General features: G+C 30.2%; 1 protein-coding gene across 1 annotated transcript; it reads right to left on the reverse strand.

Annotated features, from left to right (window-relative positions):
• Positions 1-721: 721 nt before the first annotated feature.
• LOC105326157 (tetraspanin-4) lies at positions 722-16,881 on the reverse strand. The gene is made up of 4 exons (XM_066074949.1): positions 16,863-16,881; positions 2,474-2,694; positions 1,045-1,158; positions 722-954 (listed from the first exon to the last, which is right to left on the reverse strand). Exons 1-4 carry the CDS (start codon positions 16,879-16,881, stop codon positions 727-729), a joined length of 582 nt encoding a protein of 193 aa, XP_065931021.1. The 3' UTR covers positions 722-726.
• Positions 16,882-18,346: the final 1,465 nt, after the last annotated feature.

Below are 18,346 nucleotides of genomic sequence, written 5' to 3' on the forward strand. Positions count from 1 at the left end.
ACCTCGATGCAATACGTCAGTATCTTGTTATAACAGAAGGATTTTTATTTCCTAAGATATATCCACATTAAGTTTATTTGAATATGAATTATAATGTCTGTTATTTCTGTAAAGTACAGTAAACATTTCAATATTATCAAGACTATTTCACATAAACTAAAAAGATATACTGAAAAAACTTTAATTTATAAGGGGTCATTATTCTACAGGGGTCACTTTTCTTCATGTAGAGTGTGCTTATTTTTATGAGAATAACACTTATTCTTGAGGCAAATGGGTCATTTTTCGACGCAGAATAATGACCGAGGGGTCATTATTCTACGTTACACCGAACACCAGACATAATTGATTTTTCGGGATTATTTTCAGTTTTATTGTAATTGATGGAACCAATTTTATTTTCGGGATGAGCTGACTTTTGCCGATAAAAACAAAACTAAATTGTGTTTAATCCCATGAAATCACGTCAGTATGACTAATGTTAAATAACTTGCATAAATATATTAATAGGCGCATAGATGATATCTAAAACATTGTACCTCAATAACTTCTACTGTGACCATGACACATATAATGCTCGGGGACTGTGACAGTAGTTTCTCCTTAAGTGCATCGTAGCATCCCTTAAAAAGAGAAAATGGTAAATAAAACATAAACACATTTGATAAATCACAATACGCAAATAAATTTGAACGAGGAATGACTTTATACGTCTGTCCGTCATTCTTATGCAAAAAACATATAAATTACAACTTTGGTATTGCATGTTCCAGTAGTAACGATTGAATGACAGAAAGTTGGAGCTGTGGTGTATGTGTTTTCGTCAACATTGAGGCAGCAGGTCTTTGGGATCTGTGAACTAGTTGCTTGACAGCTTTCCGAAGTCGTACACCAAGACGTAACATCGAAATCATTCGTGGTTGATACTACAGGATTGACTCCACAACAGTCAAGCTGAAACAGATAGAAAAAAGTCTTAAAAACTGATATGCCTAAATTTCATTCATTAGTTCATTTAAACAACTCCATGTAGATGATACCTACCGTCATAAACATGTAATTCCAAGCATTTGATATGGAATCGCTGTTAGTAGTTGCATCGTCTTTAAAATTATTTTTCAAAGAGACAACCATCTTGTCTTTAACTTCATTCTCAACCTAAGAAAAAGAAATACTGTAGATTGGCAAATAATCACGATGGTTTTAATTTCACTATGTTCGCGATTCATTATTTTCCCGCAACGTTTAACCCATCGTGAATACTACCATTAGTTTCGAAAAACGTTTTAATGCTTATATTCTGATCAATTGATTTTCTAGCAAACTGAAATTAAAATCATCGCGATAGGCACTTGATTAGAAATCGTGAAATTTTAACACCGTAGAATTAAAACGACTTACATTATTTTCTTTGTTCGTTGTAAAATTTTACTTGTAACTTTCTTAATTGTTTCTACCAGATAGAAATAAATTAAATGTTTTAATGGAGAATAAGTTTACTCCATTGATACCATTTCTGAATTGTGATTTACTAATATATATTTTTTTAAAATTTTAATACGCACATTGTTTTTCATTATAAACCACAAGGTTATGATAGCAATCTTCATTACAAATAACATCAACACTAAGACTGCATACTGAAACGAAAAAAACCCACATATACATGCATTTGGTTCTATAATGTCCGAGTGTTATATTAGTTTATCTTTAGTGAGTAACTAGTTTTAAAAAGTAATTAATTTTTTTTTTCAATAATTTTATTGGCTCACCATATGGTACATGACAATAAAATTAGATATTGTACAATAGAAGGGATTAGGTCATACATCACCCTTGTATATATGCAATTTATATAATAAAGATCATTGCATAGAACTTTTTCGAATGAAAACACAAAAAATACAAACAAAAAAGAAACACAAGAATTTTTTTTGCTTTTAACAGAAACAAAATATTCAGAAGTAAAAAAAACTACACCGTTTTCAGCCTTAATGAAAAATGTGTTTGTAGTACACAACTAAATGCTTTGAAATAATTTTCTTATAATACAATATATTTATGCTGTTGAAAAAGGATACCAATTTTGAGTTTTTGACAGGTCCAAAAGGAGGAAATAGTAGGACACACAATAAAAGTAGATAAATATTCAAGCAAATAATTGCTTAGAAATGATCAAATGACATTTTGCTGCCATTCAATCAATTTTTCAAATAAATTATATAATAAAATGAGGTTATTTGTGATAATTATAAATTTATAAAAAAGAAATTATTTTTAAATCAAATACAGAGAGAAAGATGGCACATGAATTGAATATCTAACATTTACTGTAAAAAAGAATTGAAGATTTAAAAAAAAAAAAAGGAAATCATTCTCTGTATCGGTGCGCATGAATTGGGAATTCGGATGTCGTATTTCACAAAAGATTATTCAAAGACATTTTCAAGTGACAATACATTTTTAAACTAACCGTAACCAGCATGCATTTATTTTGGCAACAAGCTCCAAACAGACCAAGCCCTGCAATCAGTAGTATGAACGCTCCATTAACTATAATCAGAGTGGATAGACTGTTGACAAGGCTGCCTGCTTCGAAGGAGCCCACTGGAATGGAATCCAAGACAGGCTTGGTGTGATCAGTGTTGATGTTGGACACGTCTGTTAAAGCTAGGGCCCCAGCTATGACCTGCCCTTATCCCATGAGCTGCCAATAAATATATGTTCAGCTTTTTGGATGGTTGTGAAAGCGGAAAATTAAATCGATTCTTGATAAATTTTATTGCAAATCTTCTTTCTGAGAAAAAAAAACTTTTGAAATATTATTGTATAGTATAATAAATAGTTTTAAAAAGGCATCATGTTTAATATAATTTGATTTGATTTGATTTGGCACGCACACATACAATAGCACTATTCTTCGCTGATTAATTTATGTTCTTGTTTTATTTATCTTTTTATTTTGCTTTCAGCCTTTTCAGGTTTTATACGTACGAAAAAAATTATGTTGATGATAGTCAGGACCGCTTTTAAAATCGTGAAATCTATTTTAATGGCAAGATTTCATGTACTTGATAAAAAACCATAACCTCTGAATTTTACAAAACAACATTGAAGATGCATTATGAAATGATTACTTTAAAGGGGTATGGTCACGATTTTGGTAAAAAATAATCTGTCCGATTTTGATATTTACAAAACTTCAGAAGGCATTTTTAATATTAGTGTCATTTGTTGAGTTTTAAACGAGTTACAGAGCTTGAAATTCTTTGCTATGTAAACAAACCGGTTATTTACATTTTAAATGTTGAAGTAACAATTTCTATTTTAAACCTAAAACAAAGGTGGTAAACTTTGGGTACTGTTTATCTATGCTTAAAATAATAAAAAGATAGAGAAAAAAGAAAAAGATTTTTTACTGGTATATGTAACCTATGTAAACAAAAAAGGTCACGGGTCTTGTTTACATGACAAAGAATTGTGAGCCCTGTATCTTGCTTATAACTCCACGAATGACTCTCAAATTGTATTTGACCATTAGAAATGCAATTATAAAGCATTGTAAAAAAATAGAATTTGACCAAAATTATGACAATGCCCCTTTAAAAACCTGAAAAAAATTAAATTTTATCATATTTCAGATGCATTAAACAGATGAATTAGACTATTTGATTTTTTATATAATCTTTAACTCATATCGTACAATCCGAATGTCAATGGTTCAGGTATTTTTATTAAAACTCTCATTTAGTAGTTGCGAAATGATAATTTATCAAATTGCGACTTTGAGTTTGTGGATAAAGCATAACAATCAGTTAATTTGGTTTAAAGAATATTTCATTAGCCAATCTTTACTCTAATAACTCTGCAGAGGAAAGATTGAGTTATGATGGAACAATATTTAAAAAAAAACCCAAAAAACTCAAAACTTTTGCTCATTTCCAAACTACTTTTCTAGGGTCTTATACCTAAAGTTGAAATTAATAGATGACATTTTTGGATATCTGAATGGTGAATGTTCGTTTTTTAAATCCTAACAAGGGATTGTTAGTTCCATTTTTTGAAATATCGTAGAACCAATACTCTTAAAAATATTCATACAGAATCCCCATTTCCAATTTTGGATTTTGAAAGTATTCCTGGTATTAATAGTTTCAATACTCTCTACTTGTTGTGTTATAAAATGTGTTTAATACATGTATATAAATCAAAAGTTGTTTCAAAATATCATATTATGTAATAATTGCTTCAAAATATCTTCCCGCTAAAAGTTATTTTCTTTCACACATTGTGACATATTTGCCTCTTCCTTGTCATTAAAAGGTTATAGTAAATCAATGAATATATTTATCTGTGCAAAATACATGCTGATGATAATAAGAAAGGACAAGTGTATTATACAAAAACGGTGAATGGGTGACTTGTTCAAATGCCACGTCTTGGTCTTATATCTAAGATGCTGGTGTATAAACTAGTTAACATTCAAAGTACAAAACAAACCTCAGAAGCATTATAATTTATACTTGAACATGGTATCATACTTTAGAGTGTTTAAACCTACCTACGAATCTTGTTTATCTAATTGTTATCTATATGTAATGTTATGTTAATATTTTTTATTTTGTTCTTTTTTTTACTCCACATTTAATCTAAGGTGGCATGGGACAGTTTTTTGTTTTACAATTCATTGTAGCCAGGGGATGTGTTTCAATAGAATTTCCTCAGTTCCAATTCTGCACCAATACGATTTATTCACTCTTTATGAGGCCAATCACCAATTTCTGAAGAAAATTCCTTGTCAAAACCTGTGAAACTTCTACATGCTGGTTAATTATGAGATTTTGACCCTTTATATTTTGCAAATTTTTTATGATTTTTCAGCTTTTTAGACCACCACCTTAGCTTATTCCCGGCAAAGTGTTGACTTTCTGTACCGTGTGCATGTTACACAATCATATGTCAGAAATGTACCGGTGTATAGTTTACAATGTCCCATCCACCTACTTTTTGTGTTATTTTACCTCCCGTCTGTAACTTGCAATTTCACTTTGTAAAGTCAACACAACAGTCATGGACACAGGTTTCGCATTAGAATCTGTCCCTTGCCACCTATAGTTTTTTGAAACACTATTCAATCTATTTTGTTAAAATACAAAGGACAGCAGAATAACTAAATTGTTTTTGTTATGAGAAGATCTTATATTAGTTTCATTGTTCATCTGAGATATTATTTTGCTTGCTTGTATAAAGAATATGTAATGAACAAAAACTTAACCCTAATTTAATTAATCTGTGGCCTTTAAATGTTCTGTGTTATCAGCGCATTTGCATATTGGTTGTTACGTAATGGCTGCGTCTAAAACACCATTTGTAAAGAATGTTATTAATGATATTAAAATGACAAAGAATATTAATATGTAAACGTTTGAAGCCTAACAAGAAACTTTGTGGTTGAACAGATTATCTGTATTTATTTCATATGTATTTATTCTTTTTTGATTTTTGTCTTTATTGTTTAGTGCAGTATTTTCTATAACATTATCCATCTGAAGTTTTATTGCGCACATACGGTTATCAAATAAAGATTTTCTATTAGATTAATTAACCGTTCAAACTAAGTAAAATTATGCAGTATTCATTTTCAACGTCGTCGGCCAATCTAGCGTATATCAGCTGAATATAGTAGTATGTTGATATTATAAATTTAGTTATATATTTCTTTACTACCATGATATTGTTTATGACATGTTATTTTAATGAATTATTAATTTATACTTTATCGTATTTTGCAGTTTAATTTGCCATAGAAATTTCTAAAAACTTGTTTTTAGGTTCAAATGTTACATTGTTACAAAACATCATGTTATCTTATAAATGAATACTGAAGTAATGGTTGCTTATTTTGAACAAAATAGAAAAACTAAACATATCAAACGTACATGTGAGACTGCATTTTGTCTAATGTATTTTTGACTTTGTTTACAGGTCAATGCTTTAAAAAAAAGTTGAATACATCTGTTAAAGAGACATTAGAGCTGAAAACACATGTGTAGTAATTTCAGATCTAACCATTGTATCGTTAAGAAATAAGAAATAACGTTGATTTTAACTGCTGAAATAGATAAAAATCCCTTTAATGTACCTAATTAATTTAATTATGAGCTTCCGGAAATTTAAGAGTCGTAAAAACCGAATAATTTTATATCGTTTATCTGTAGCACGTGCATTTTGATTGACAATATTTGACACGTGTTTAAAACTACCAGATCTTCGCCTGACTACGATCATCATGGTATACGAGGTAAAAAGGACTCTCTAAACGGAACACATCATCACTTTCTCGATAATCAATTAATGGTTTACCAATTTTGGTTCATTTTAAAATGAACAGACATAAATATGTCAAATAACCCCTCAAGGGGCATCACTAACAAAAAAAGAATTAAGGTTGTAGTCAACTCCTATGATAAGCACGTAAAATACATGCTTACAAAATCATAACTGTAGTTTCAAAAAAAGAAATTTTGAACAATGGTTACCTGGGTGAATTATAACAGACATATTTCTACCAACAAACATGGCCAGGAGAATCTTTGCAAGCCTTGCATGTGTTTTTTGACGGTAAATGCGCATGCGTAATAGTATAGAAGGCTGAACCCCGTAACACGTGGCGATGTATATACGTATAGGTTATACCTAATTACTAACTTTAATGGAATAATAAGATTTATTTCACGGAAAAATTTGTAACTTTCTGAAGGTTTATACATTTCTGAGTAGTACAAAAATATCAAACCCGATCGGAAATTTTTTTCAAGTCGGTTTTTGAATAAGATGCGCTGTACTGTCTCTTTAAACAAAACAGTTGTCTTATGTATTTCCTTACTGCTTGGTTAAGTTTTGCTAAAAAGGGACATGTTGATAGTTGTACATGAAAAACAGGAATTTATTCTAAAAAAAACCCTGTACATGTATTTTGTAAAAAAAGAAACCCTTTCAATTCTTTTACTTATATGGTATTCTATCATACGGCTTATTCGGAGACAGAAAATGTATTCTTTAAATCGGAAAAAGGCATTTACATACGACAAAAACAGTTACATTTCGTAAGTAGCAATTTGAAATTTCAACAAAAAAGAGAAGGAAAAAATCAAATTCAAGTAGGAGACAAAAATATGATAATCCGAGAAATAATTAAATGAATATCTTTAACTCAACTTGTAAGATATCAAAAATCTAAGATAAAATTCTTATCTTGTAAGTAAAATCTTCTTAATCGAGTGTTACCTTTTACTGTAGGCCTCCAACAATTTCGAAGTCAGTTGAATGTATGGAATACAAAGTATCAAACGTCTTGAGCGGTGTCAAGTTTTTAACAGCAAAAGACACACCAGGAGGTTTTCCTGCAATAGTTTAATTGTGAATAATCACCGCCTAGTTCAATATTTCATGATTAAATCAACATGAGTTTAAGTTTTAAAACCTATTCAAGAGAAAACTCAGTTAGTGACTTTATGATATAGATTTTATTATTTTTAAAATTCAACAGTTTAATTATGGGCGATCTCAAAACAATTTTAATTATGGGCGATCTCAAAACAATTCAAAATAAGCAAGATAGAACTAGTAGACGAGTTGTTCTTGAACAATTAGAGGTCTTTCCACTTTGCTATTTTTTGTTCTGAAATATGCCGGGAGATTACTCAGGTATGAAAACAATAAAGTGAGCTTTATCAAGTAAACATTTGCAGTTTGTTATTATACTTTATACCATATTCTATAAACCATTGTTGTTGTAGTCTGAACTTATAAAACAGTTACAGTGAAAAAAATATTATCTAAGAAATTGAGAAAACCACAAAGCCGTCAATGAATTTAAAGAGAGGTTTCGTTAAATTTCAAGCCATTGCTTCAAGAAGGCCTTGTTGGTTATGGAAATGCCTTTCAGAATAACTTTTCTGGTTTGTTTTCCCCACTTACTCTGAACAAAACTGATATGCTCGGTAGGTGAATAATTTTAACACTGGCCTATAAATAGAAAACCTAACAATAGAAGAAAGTACTCTGGAGGCTAGATGTCGTAATTCATGTGAAGGGGTTGACTGTAAAAACAATAGAGATTTGAGTAAATACAGGATTTTGATGGGATACCTTGCTGACCAAATTGTATACCTTATTGGGCAAACTAGCAAGCTATTGAAAACTTTAAAGAATACTGTACAAAAAGAAAAAAATCATTTATTAACAGATTATAAAAAGGCCTTGACCCTTGGCCTTCATGTCATTTTTGATCAAACAAGGCAGACGCTCCCATCCCAAGTGGTCCGAAGTCTCCATGAAAGATAATTAAAGAAAAGTTTGGTAGTGATTTTATCGAAATTTCAATACTTTCAGGGGCATTAACTACTAGAAAGGGGGGGGGGGGACTCAGATCCTTTCGGTACGAATAGATTGAAGAACCCTCTAAATGTACTGAAGACGTTGGTAAAGTTTCTTTCTCTTTTAGTATCAGAAGAGTAGCGATAACAACAATTTCGTACAATTTGGCTAATAACCAAGTAACTATTTCAAGATAAGAACTAAGGGGCTATACTTCAAAATGTCTTAAGATGTCCTATTACATCCATGAAAAAGTTTTCCTGTGGAACCCTAAACAAAAGAGATATAAAAACTCATTAAACAACATATTTTCAAATTACCTTTATGTTATTTTGTTCGGACAAGATAGACGTCTCATCCCAAGTGGTCGAAAGTCTTTGATATATAGTAAGGATATGATTTTATGGAAATTTCAAAGAAAAACTGGGGGATTAATAGATTGACTAACCCTCTAAGTGTACTGAATACACGGGTAAAAGTGCCAAATCTCTATCTCTTGTGGTTTCAGAGGAGAAGCGATAGCAAGCATTCCTACACAAAGGACAATAACTCTGTCAGTTCTGAGAGTTTTAGACACAGGGTCATATGGAACCATAACTTTTAAGAAGAAGATGAAGAAGTTTATGTATTGAGTGGATGTGATACAACTCAACAGCTTTCTTTTTAAATCTCCTATCAAGCTGTGTTGTAGAAATAATGACGAAAAGGCATGCTGTCATAATGAATATTTTAAAATTCTATGTTAATTAAAAAGAATAAACGTGCTATTCAATCTTACCTTGAAAAAGATTCATAGCTATCTGTCAATGGTGAATAAAGTCGTCTAAACTTTTCACCGGCGGCATTCAAATTCCTTCGTTTTCAATCTTGGAACTGTGCAATTCGAGTCGCTGCGTTATATTTAAAGTTTTGAAGTGCTGATTTCATCAATATTTAAGTAAAATAATGATATTGCTACAAGTATGTAAAATGTATAATGCTCTAATTACATTTTTAATTTATTTCTGTTTCTAACAAAGCAAAATAATATTTACAAATAAGTTTCACCAGATAAATTAATAATTTCAGAAAAATGAAATGGTGAAAATAATGCCAGTAAAGAGGGGTAATTCATATCAAAATATCTCCCTATCAGAAGAAAAAAATGGTTGCAAAAATAAAAACAGTGTATGTTGTAGAGACACATTCATGCTGATGTAGAAAAAAATTGATATTATATAATTTTACAATGCAAAGTCCTAATTTCACTTTATTTTTACATAATTATGCAAAAACAGAATGAATTACAAAAACATTAAACTATACTTTATGAAGGCAAGTAAAATCACTTTGTCACGAAACAGTGTTCATTTTAATTAATCTTATTACATAAAATAATATAGTATATATAATCTACATAGTATATGTGTTATATATGTGTTTTAATCAATTAATTTGTTAATAAATATGATTGTTTCATTACTTTTGATTTTCAGTATAATATGGTATTTTTAACTTTTGAGACTGGCACTGAATTTATACATGTATTTGAGTAGTGTTTGGCTAGTCTTGAAATTCTATTTTTGGATCAAAACCTGTTTAGGCAGTAATTCTGGTCAAGTGATTCTGTTGGAGGGAAGTTTCTCATGCTCTATGAAGAAGGAAGGAGGATTTATTTATTGATAAGTAGTATTTGGGGAAGTTGGCTGTTCATAAGTAGGTTAGTTATTTAAGTACATCTCTTTTAAACCTAAAAGGCTAAATAGGTGTTTCATTAACTTTTAAAATAATTATTAAACTTAGTAAAAATAATCTTAAATTGTGTTAATTTATTGTTTAAGTATTGAGAGGCTTTAAATTATAATTCAGTTATTTATTAGTTTATTATTTTTAGTTTTACGAACAACAAACTGATAAAGTTCTGTCTGAGGAGGAAATAAAAAAAAAATGAAATTCACTTTTGACCAACAATTTTTTAATTTTCGAACCACAAAACTGTAATGTTCTATAGGAGGATAAATTGTTGTTGTTGTTTCTTTTTTTTACATCATCTTTATTCTTAAGTGGTGTGTAACTGCATCAAGGGGAGCATAAAGTGTAGCGTTTAAAAAGTATTTGATCTGTGAAACATATCAGTGAAATAGACAAGCAGTAAAACACATAATTTAATAGACATATAGCTTTTATATTAAATGTAGCAATGTTCATTTGCCATTTTAAAGGGGGCGGGTCATTTATCATTTTAAAATCTTTAGTTACAGTTTTATCATATAAACTTTTTGGCTAGTTACAAATACTTTTCCAATTTGTTAAGGGTAATCTTCGCTAAAACTAATAGCACAGAATTTCATATAAAATAGTTGATATAAGGAATGCTATATATAAAGTATAATCAGAGGTGTTAAGCATGGCCATCATCATTAGACAATGTTGCTTTAAAATATGTTAACTTTTTTTAAACAAATGGTATTAGAATTTTATCTTGAGTGGGACGGTTCCTTTCCACTTAAAACACAGCGGCGTGCATTAATAACATATCGGTCTGACAAGAAAGCATGATCTTTTGAAGCTGTTTATTTAGGCATTTTCCACCCCCGCGAGCAAATTTCAGACTAAACCACGCCAAAATTAACACAAACACCAGTTCAATGTGAACATTTTCTCGCGCCATCTTAGACAGAAAGTTGTTGCCTTATCATACCAAATCTCGATCCTGGACCAAAAAAAAAATCTCATCCCGTCAAAAAGTTGCTGTCGGGTGAAAAAAAATGATTTCTTTTTCTTTTTCTAAAAGCTAAAAAACCGATTGGCAGGTTTGTAAACCTTAAAAAAGCTGGTCTAAGTAAAGTAATGCTTTATATTAATACGTGTAAAATACATGTGTTATACTTAAAAATTATATTGTGTGCAAGATAAGTGTATGTGTGTGTTTTGTGCATAGAAGAGGGTGTATTCATCACCATTAAATCGCCAAGTGTGTGTGTGTTCCTGTCCCATTCTGGTCCCCTAAGGATCTAGGAGGCAAACTCCAGGTATATATATCTATTAAACAAGTATTTTTTCATGTAATGAGAACATTTTGACAATCTTTTTGAAAAGTTATATTTTCTATTAATTTAATTGTCTGAACTATGAATTGGGAATTTAATTTATTTGTATCTCTTATGAAGGTGATTCCTGTAAATTTACGGGAATTGAAATACGTGAAATGTTTTTATAAAGTGAAATATTCTGAGTTTAATGTATTAAATTCTGAGGAAAAGATTATAAAAATTATGTCCCTTTACTTGTATTTTTTTGGTATTTGTATGTCAGATACTTGTTTAAACATTATTTGTGTGACTGGGATAATATGTGTAAATGTGTTTTATGTGGATTCATAAGATTAAATATATGAGAACCTTACAGCAGCGTTGTGATTTATATCAACAAGTGTTACATATGTTTTGTGGGGGGAAAATGATACAAAGGATTATTTAGCTATGAATTAAAGAACATTTGTTTGTAGGTAAGAGAATGATCCTAATTTTAAAACGTTTGAAATCGCTAAGTTGCAGGTTTTTGAGACCCACGATTTGAATAGTTTATTTAGATACTGCATTAAAACACGAATATTGTATTTCGATACCGCATTGTGAATCTTGAAAGTGCCTTTTGAGCTTTTTGCACAAACCTGACTAACTTGATTTACATTGTTGAATCACAAAAATAAAAATCATCATGAGGTTTTATATTTGATTGTGTTGAGCTACCAATTCTCGGAATTAAGTTTATATCAACGCATATCCACGCAAACTTGATACACTGCTCAAGCTAGCTGTAGGACGGTAGTTCCCGGTCTAAAAAAATTCGGATGGACGACCTGGGAGCTACAGTGCCGCCCAGTGAAAAAAATTGTATACTTATTGTGCACAAAAACGTGCGCTAGTTTTGGACTGATTATTTTTTACGCTAATTTGGTGAAAACAATTAATACCATTGATTTTTTCATGCAATTTACTACTGATATCGGCTCTTTACTTGCATCTGATAGCCCTGAGAAAGTCTGTGAGACAAGTTAAGAGATGATATTATATATATATATAAAATAAAATATCAACCGTCTAAATCACCTGGATGTGTGTTCACAATGTTCCTGAGATCGTTAAGACAGTGATTTTCCGCTTCATAAAATACTTTGAACAAAGAGTAACATTTTTCAACAATTGCGTATCAAGACAATCATTTGAAAGAAATATTAAAGACGTTTTAGCAGGTAAGAGCAAGAAGGACCTTTTCTTTGCAAAATATGGACTTTCTTGTGCTGTTTTCCACATTTTGTTTTTCTGTATCTCAAGGGGTTAATACGAAGCATTAATCTGTAATTGATCTGAAACAAAAAAAAGTATCAGCCTCAGTCTTTTAGTATTTTGCTGTTATTCCATGTCTTAAAATACAAAGTCTTCGTTGTTTTTTGTTGCCTTTGGCTTTTTAATCACATCAGAAAACCTTTTGCATTATTATTCTAAAACTTTACAACATGCAAAAAATGCAGAGATCATAGGAAATACCTGTAACAACTTTTACCATGGTGACTGAAATTGAAAATTTATTAAGAACTATGAATTATCTAAAAAATATTTATAAAAACTGCTTTTAGATCAAACACTAAAATGGTTGTTTTACAGTGTATCTGTATTACCATCCGTTTTCAAGTTATCAATGGTATCTCTGTTTTATTTTTGGAATGGTTTTATATTCGTCTAAATAACATAAACAAAAATATGACTGATCCCATGATATCAGCTCAAATTAATTGGTATGATTTGCGTGAATGTAAACTTTTTAATACATGATGTTTAACTTTATACCTCAAGAACTCTAACTGTTACTACAGAACCAACACTTTTTTAAGACTGTGAGAGTAGTTTCCCTTTCAGTGCATCGTCACATCCCTTGAAAATCGGAAAATGAATTAAACATTAACGCATATAACAAATCACAACATTCAACCAGAATATGTTTGAGGAGAGTCTATATACTAAGCTCCTTCATGCTGATTTATAAAAAAAGTCTCAACAGAATTCCTTTTAACTGAGAAACATTTGTAGATATAAGGAATATGAAGGCCACTTGCAGAATAAATCTGACAAATTTTAGGAGAGATAGTTATTCGTATAGCGTTTGCTAAACTTCGGATTGGAATTTATTTCAAATGAGACAACTGTGATTTTTTTTTTAGTTTTTATGCAATATCTTGTAATTGGAGTTGTAAATAACTGCTTTAACCCAAACTTGGAGCCATGAAATGAGGTTATTAAAATAGTCAGAAATGCTAAAATAGACTACAAACAATACACTCACATCTCAAATAATCGACAAGAGGAATACCACGTATCTCATCTATCTCTCTTAAATAGTTGTCCTTTTACACAATCATTCATTTACAATGTGTTCTCACTTAACATTTTTATTTTCCCTATGGGAAAGGCTCTAACTAAAAAACCTCCTTTAACAGGAAGAATCTCAGAAGTTCATTTAAAGGCGGTTGAAAAGAAACTTAGAAGTAACTACATATTATATCTTTGACATTCAGTTAACTTTCCAAACATTTCATTTAATATTCAGTTGAATTATTGGCAGAAGTTGATAGAGTCCTCCATTGTGGTAACAAGAATTCTTGTAGATAGATTTACATTGTAACAAGATTATTTTATAGTTTGTCAAAAATGCAATTATTCCTTATTATATACTCAATCAAAATCTTATTTTCAGAATATGTGAACACTTTGATTATATATCTCTATTTATTCATAATTCTTTGATTATAAATATCAGATAGTTTTAAGCAATCCCAGTGTTCACCAGGTGCATTTTATATTTTTATGATAAAATAAACGCTGAAAAATCAAAGCATATTTCAATCATTACTTTGCAGAAAAACATTTTACGTTCTTTGCATCATAAACGCATATCTATTGGAACTCAGTTCAATAAAATTACCTTTTAAAGTTTGTATGAAACTCAATCGTTAAATTTTATAAGAAGAGAGTTTTGTGATTTTTGGGGCAACTTGGATAGGCATGGGTGCAGTTTTAAAATTTGAATTTTAAATTCTCACACAGACTTTATAAAATCAGAATGTATTTCTGATGCAAAAAAGTATTTGTTGCGAAGATAAACTTAAATTGACTTTATAAAAATATTAACAAGTATATCGTCAGTGATGTTCAACGCAAGTTGTAACGCAGTAAAAGTTTCAATTGAATGATCGAAAGGTTTTAATAATAGCATTGATCTCAAGAGTGTGCACATTGTGATATTAAGGTTGAAATGCATTTATTATCATTATTTCTTTATTATAATAGTAATATATGATGAAGCGAATTCGAATGTACACTGAATACTGATTGATAAATATAGCAGGTTTGTGGAATATCTTTGATATAATTATTATCATGATTATGCTGATACCAATTTGGCAGACCAATAATATTATTTCTGTATGATATGCTAGCTGCTACGATTGTTTATATTACAGAAATAGTTTATCATTTTCACTTATTACATTTTGAAATGAATATCAATTACAAGGAAGCCAAACTTTTGAGATCAAAATATTACTTTGTTTTAATGAAAGATTACGAAATCCTTGTACTGTAGTTTAGGAGCTATCTTGCCTATAATTCAAAGAAAATTAGTTATTTAAATATAACAACAAGCTTTGACAAGCAACAAGCAACAACTCTTTGAATAGCTTATCGTTGAGGATCGGGAAAAAATCATTATATTGCATGGTAAAATCTAATGTGTTTAAAAAGAATTGCAATCGAGGCAATTCGTTTGTAAGGGTCGTTTGATTTTTACCACTACATTCGAAGTGAAAATCTGTCACATTGTTGATCGTTGCCAAGATAACGAAATACCACTTTTTAAGACTATTATTATCCTATTTGATTTTTATCTTAGATTTTAAATTCCCTAATTTTCAAAATTCACTATTTAACAACGTAAATTGTCTAAATTTTGGTAAATAATATGCACATAATTATCTCAAATAAACATAGGGAAACATTTTAATCTTTTCCAATAATTTATGTATAATTATAAAATGTTGACCGAGTGCCAGAGCAAAAGATAGCGGATATGCTCTATTTAAACGAATAATTCAACAGTTGTTACATAAATAATTAAGGTTTTTGAATAGTTCGACATGCATGCATCCATGGTCGGTGCACATGCAACTTTAATTTGATGCTTCATCTATTTTAACATAAACAATTTTACCATTAAAATTTTGTATTTATTACTTTAACTTCAATAAAATTGGTTTGACACACGTTTTATAGCAACTCTGTTAAAATTCTATTACATTACTATTTATTATCACCCTTTATTTAATCACAATTTTGTTATGCCTTACGTGTAATTACAAATAACATGTAGTTTTGCCCATTATTCATTATATAGCAATAATCATATCAGATTCATATCTACAATGAAATCTTTATCTAAACATTATCTTTGCAAATAAAAACATTAGTTTCCAATTTGTATTACTCAGATTATCAAATTATCAGACTGAATTGACAATACACTTAACGAGGCATTGTACAGTCAGAGTACACACTCTTTCGCGCGGCGTTTCATTTGCATTGTGACGTCATCTTTTTGCTCAGTTGACGCCATGGCGTTATGGTTTTAACTGAAGAACAGGGCCGGGATTCATAAAGATTCTAAGATTTTTCTTAAAAAATGCACTTAAGTGTTAAATAAATTCTTAGTTAAGAAAAAAACTTAAGAACAAATTCATAAAAATACTAAACATAATTCTTAACTGAGTATAAACTTAAGAAATTCATGTACTTAAGGTAATTATCCATATGTCACAAAACAACGTCTGACGTAATTCACGCGTTATTACGTCTTATCCGTGCCCGATCTAATTGAGACCTAACGTTTAAAGGTGTACAGTTTTCAAAACAAAGAATTCAAGCTGACATAGAAATTGATTCAAAACAAATGTATCAAAAATACTGACAACTGCAATCAATTAGGCCTACCGGGGTATTAATCAGCGAAATAAAATGACTGGGTTGTGTCGATTGCGTACTCGTTTTGAAAATATAACGTTAGACCGCTTACTTTTGTCCTGCATAAACATCAATCCATTATAAGGTTGAGTTTAATCCAATTCTTTGAACATTCATCCAAAATGAAATCCTGACCGAGATCTATATCCCAGTGCATAAGGGAGATAAAAACACAAGGGGAAATAATTTGACCTATATCATTTTTATCCTATTCGCTTAGCAACGAGCATAGATTTATTTTCCACAAAAAAAATTGGTTTAGAATTAAAATCATGCGCTGAAGAGAAGTTATTTCATTATAAGAACAGTCTTTAAAACCAGTAAAAAAGGTATGAATAGAGGTTTTGTCTTGAAGGCATATATCAGGTAGTTAGCATTATCCACGCATGTGACTGCAATTTCTAAATACCGATCTCGATTCATAATACTTACCGATATCCAAAGAAACCATCTTTTGCGATTTAAATAAATACTGATTAATCAACAGTTTGTTTAAATCATCTTTTCTATTTAACAATAATCAAAACATATTTTTTAGAGTTATGAAATAATAAACCTATGCACAGTTTTATTTTTACGGATCTTTTTTCAAAATATAAATTTTAATGATTTTTACCAAAAATATGCCAATTGTGATCCTGAAAAGGCCGGTCCGTTGGGTAATTTTATTTCCAGTTGATTAAGGGCGTTAAGGTCTAAATGATATCAAAATTTTAGAGAATTCTGTACGTAAATAAAATTTTAAGAGCTTAAATTTTCTTTGAAAATTTATTCATTTTATCTAATTTGCATTGGCGGATCCAGAGGGGGGGTTCCGGGGGTCGGAACCCCCCCTTTCTCTGGGACATATGAAATTTTTTGAAAACGTTTAATGCCTATTTAAAGGCAATTTTTCCCATTTATAATAGAAATTCTGTAATTATCTCAAATAAATGCTTTTAAAATTGCTTATTTAAAGAATTTCGTATTGTTTTGTTTCCATGAATTGGAAATTCTGTTACAAAAATACCGTGTAAGGGGTTAACATTATGAAAATGCACAACTTTTAAAAACTTTTCTAAATATGATCGCATCTGTACTAGTGCCGGATGATGAGGCTCATTACAGAGGTCACATATGAAGTTCCCTGGGACGACAATTGCTTTTACCGTTGAATTACACACGTACCATCTTTTCAGAAGATAAATTATCCCCATTTTTTGTCATATCCTATCATTTAGACCTTTATTGAAGAAGGCAATCTATAGAAATCAAAATTGATAAATAGTTCAGAATTTAAAAACATCAACGACATAAAAAAAATACCCAAAATATACATTTCTATAATAGTTTGTCGCAATTAGTCTGAGTTATTTTTTATCAAATACAGTTGTATACGCACTGAAAACGTTCAAAATGTCCTTGTTTATTGACAAATGATGAATTTTGCACATATTGATTTTCAACAAATGGAACCCCCCCTTTTCCAAATTGCTGGATCCGCCTCTGATTTGTATGCAGATTTATCTATTTTTTGATAAACAAGCAAGTTTAACATCAAAATTTTTGTTTTGAAATAATAATTCCTTTATTTTACATAGGATATAAGTCAAAAAATGATTTTGTGCAATCAAAATACATGCTTAGGCTTATATTCTTTATGTATAAGAAAAGCGCCATTTTCCGCAATCGGTTCTATTTTTAGCAACGGTCTTAGCTTTTATAATACCGATGGACCAGCAAACAGGGTAAAATTTGGTAAGAACATATCCTCAGATACACGTTTGAAAAATATGAAAAAATTCTGTACGCATTTTATTTATATAGTGGGGTATGGACCATTACCTTAAGTCAAAGCTCCATGACAACACTTACAAATTCCCGGAATTTTCCTTGCCTACAAACGCGCTCTTTTGTGAAAGAGGTAAAAAAGTTAA

The sequence above is a fragment of the Magallana gigas genome, chromosome 2, assembly GCF_963853765.1.
Source record: "Magallana gigas chromosome 2, xbMagGiga1.1, whole genome shotgun sequence".
Taxonomy (NCBI): Eukaryota; Metazoa; Mollusca; class Bivalvia; order Ostreida; family Ostreidae; genus Magallana; species Magallana gigas.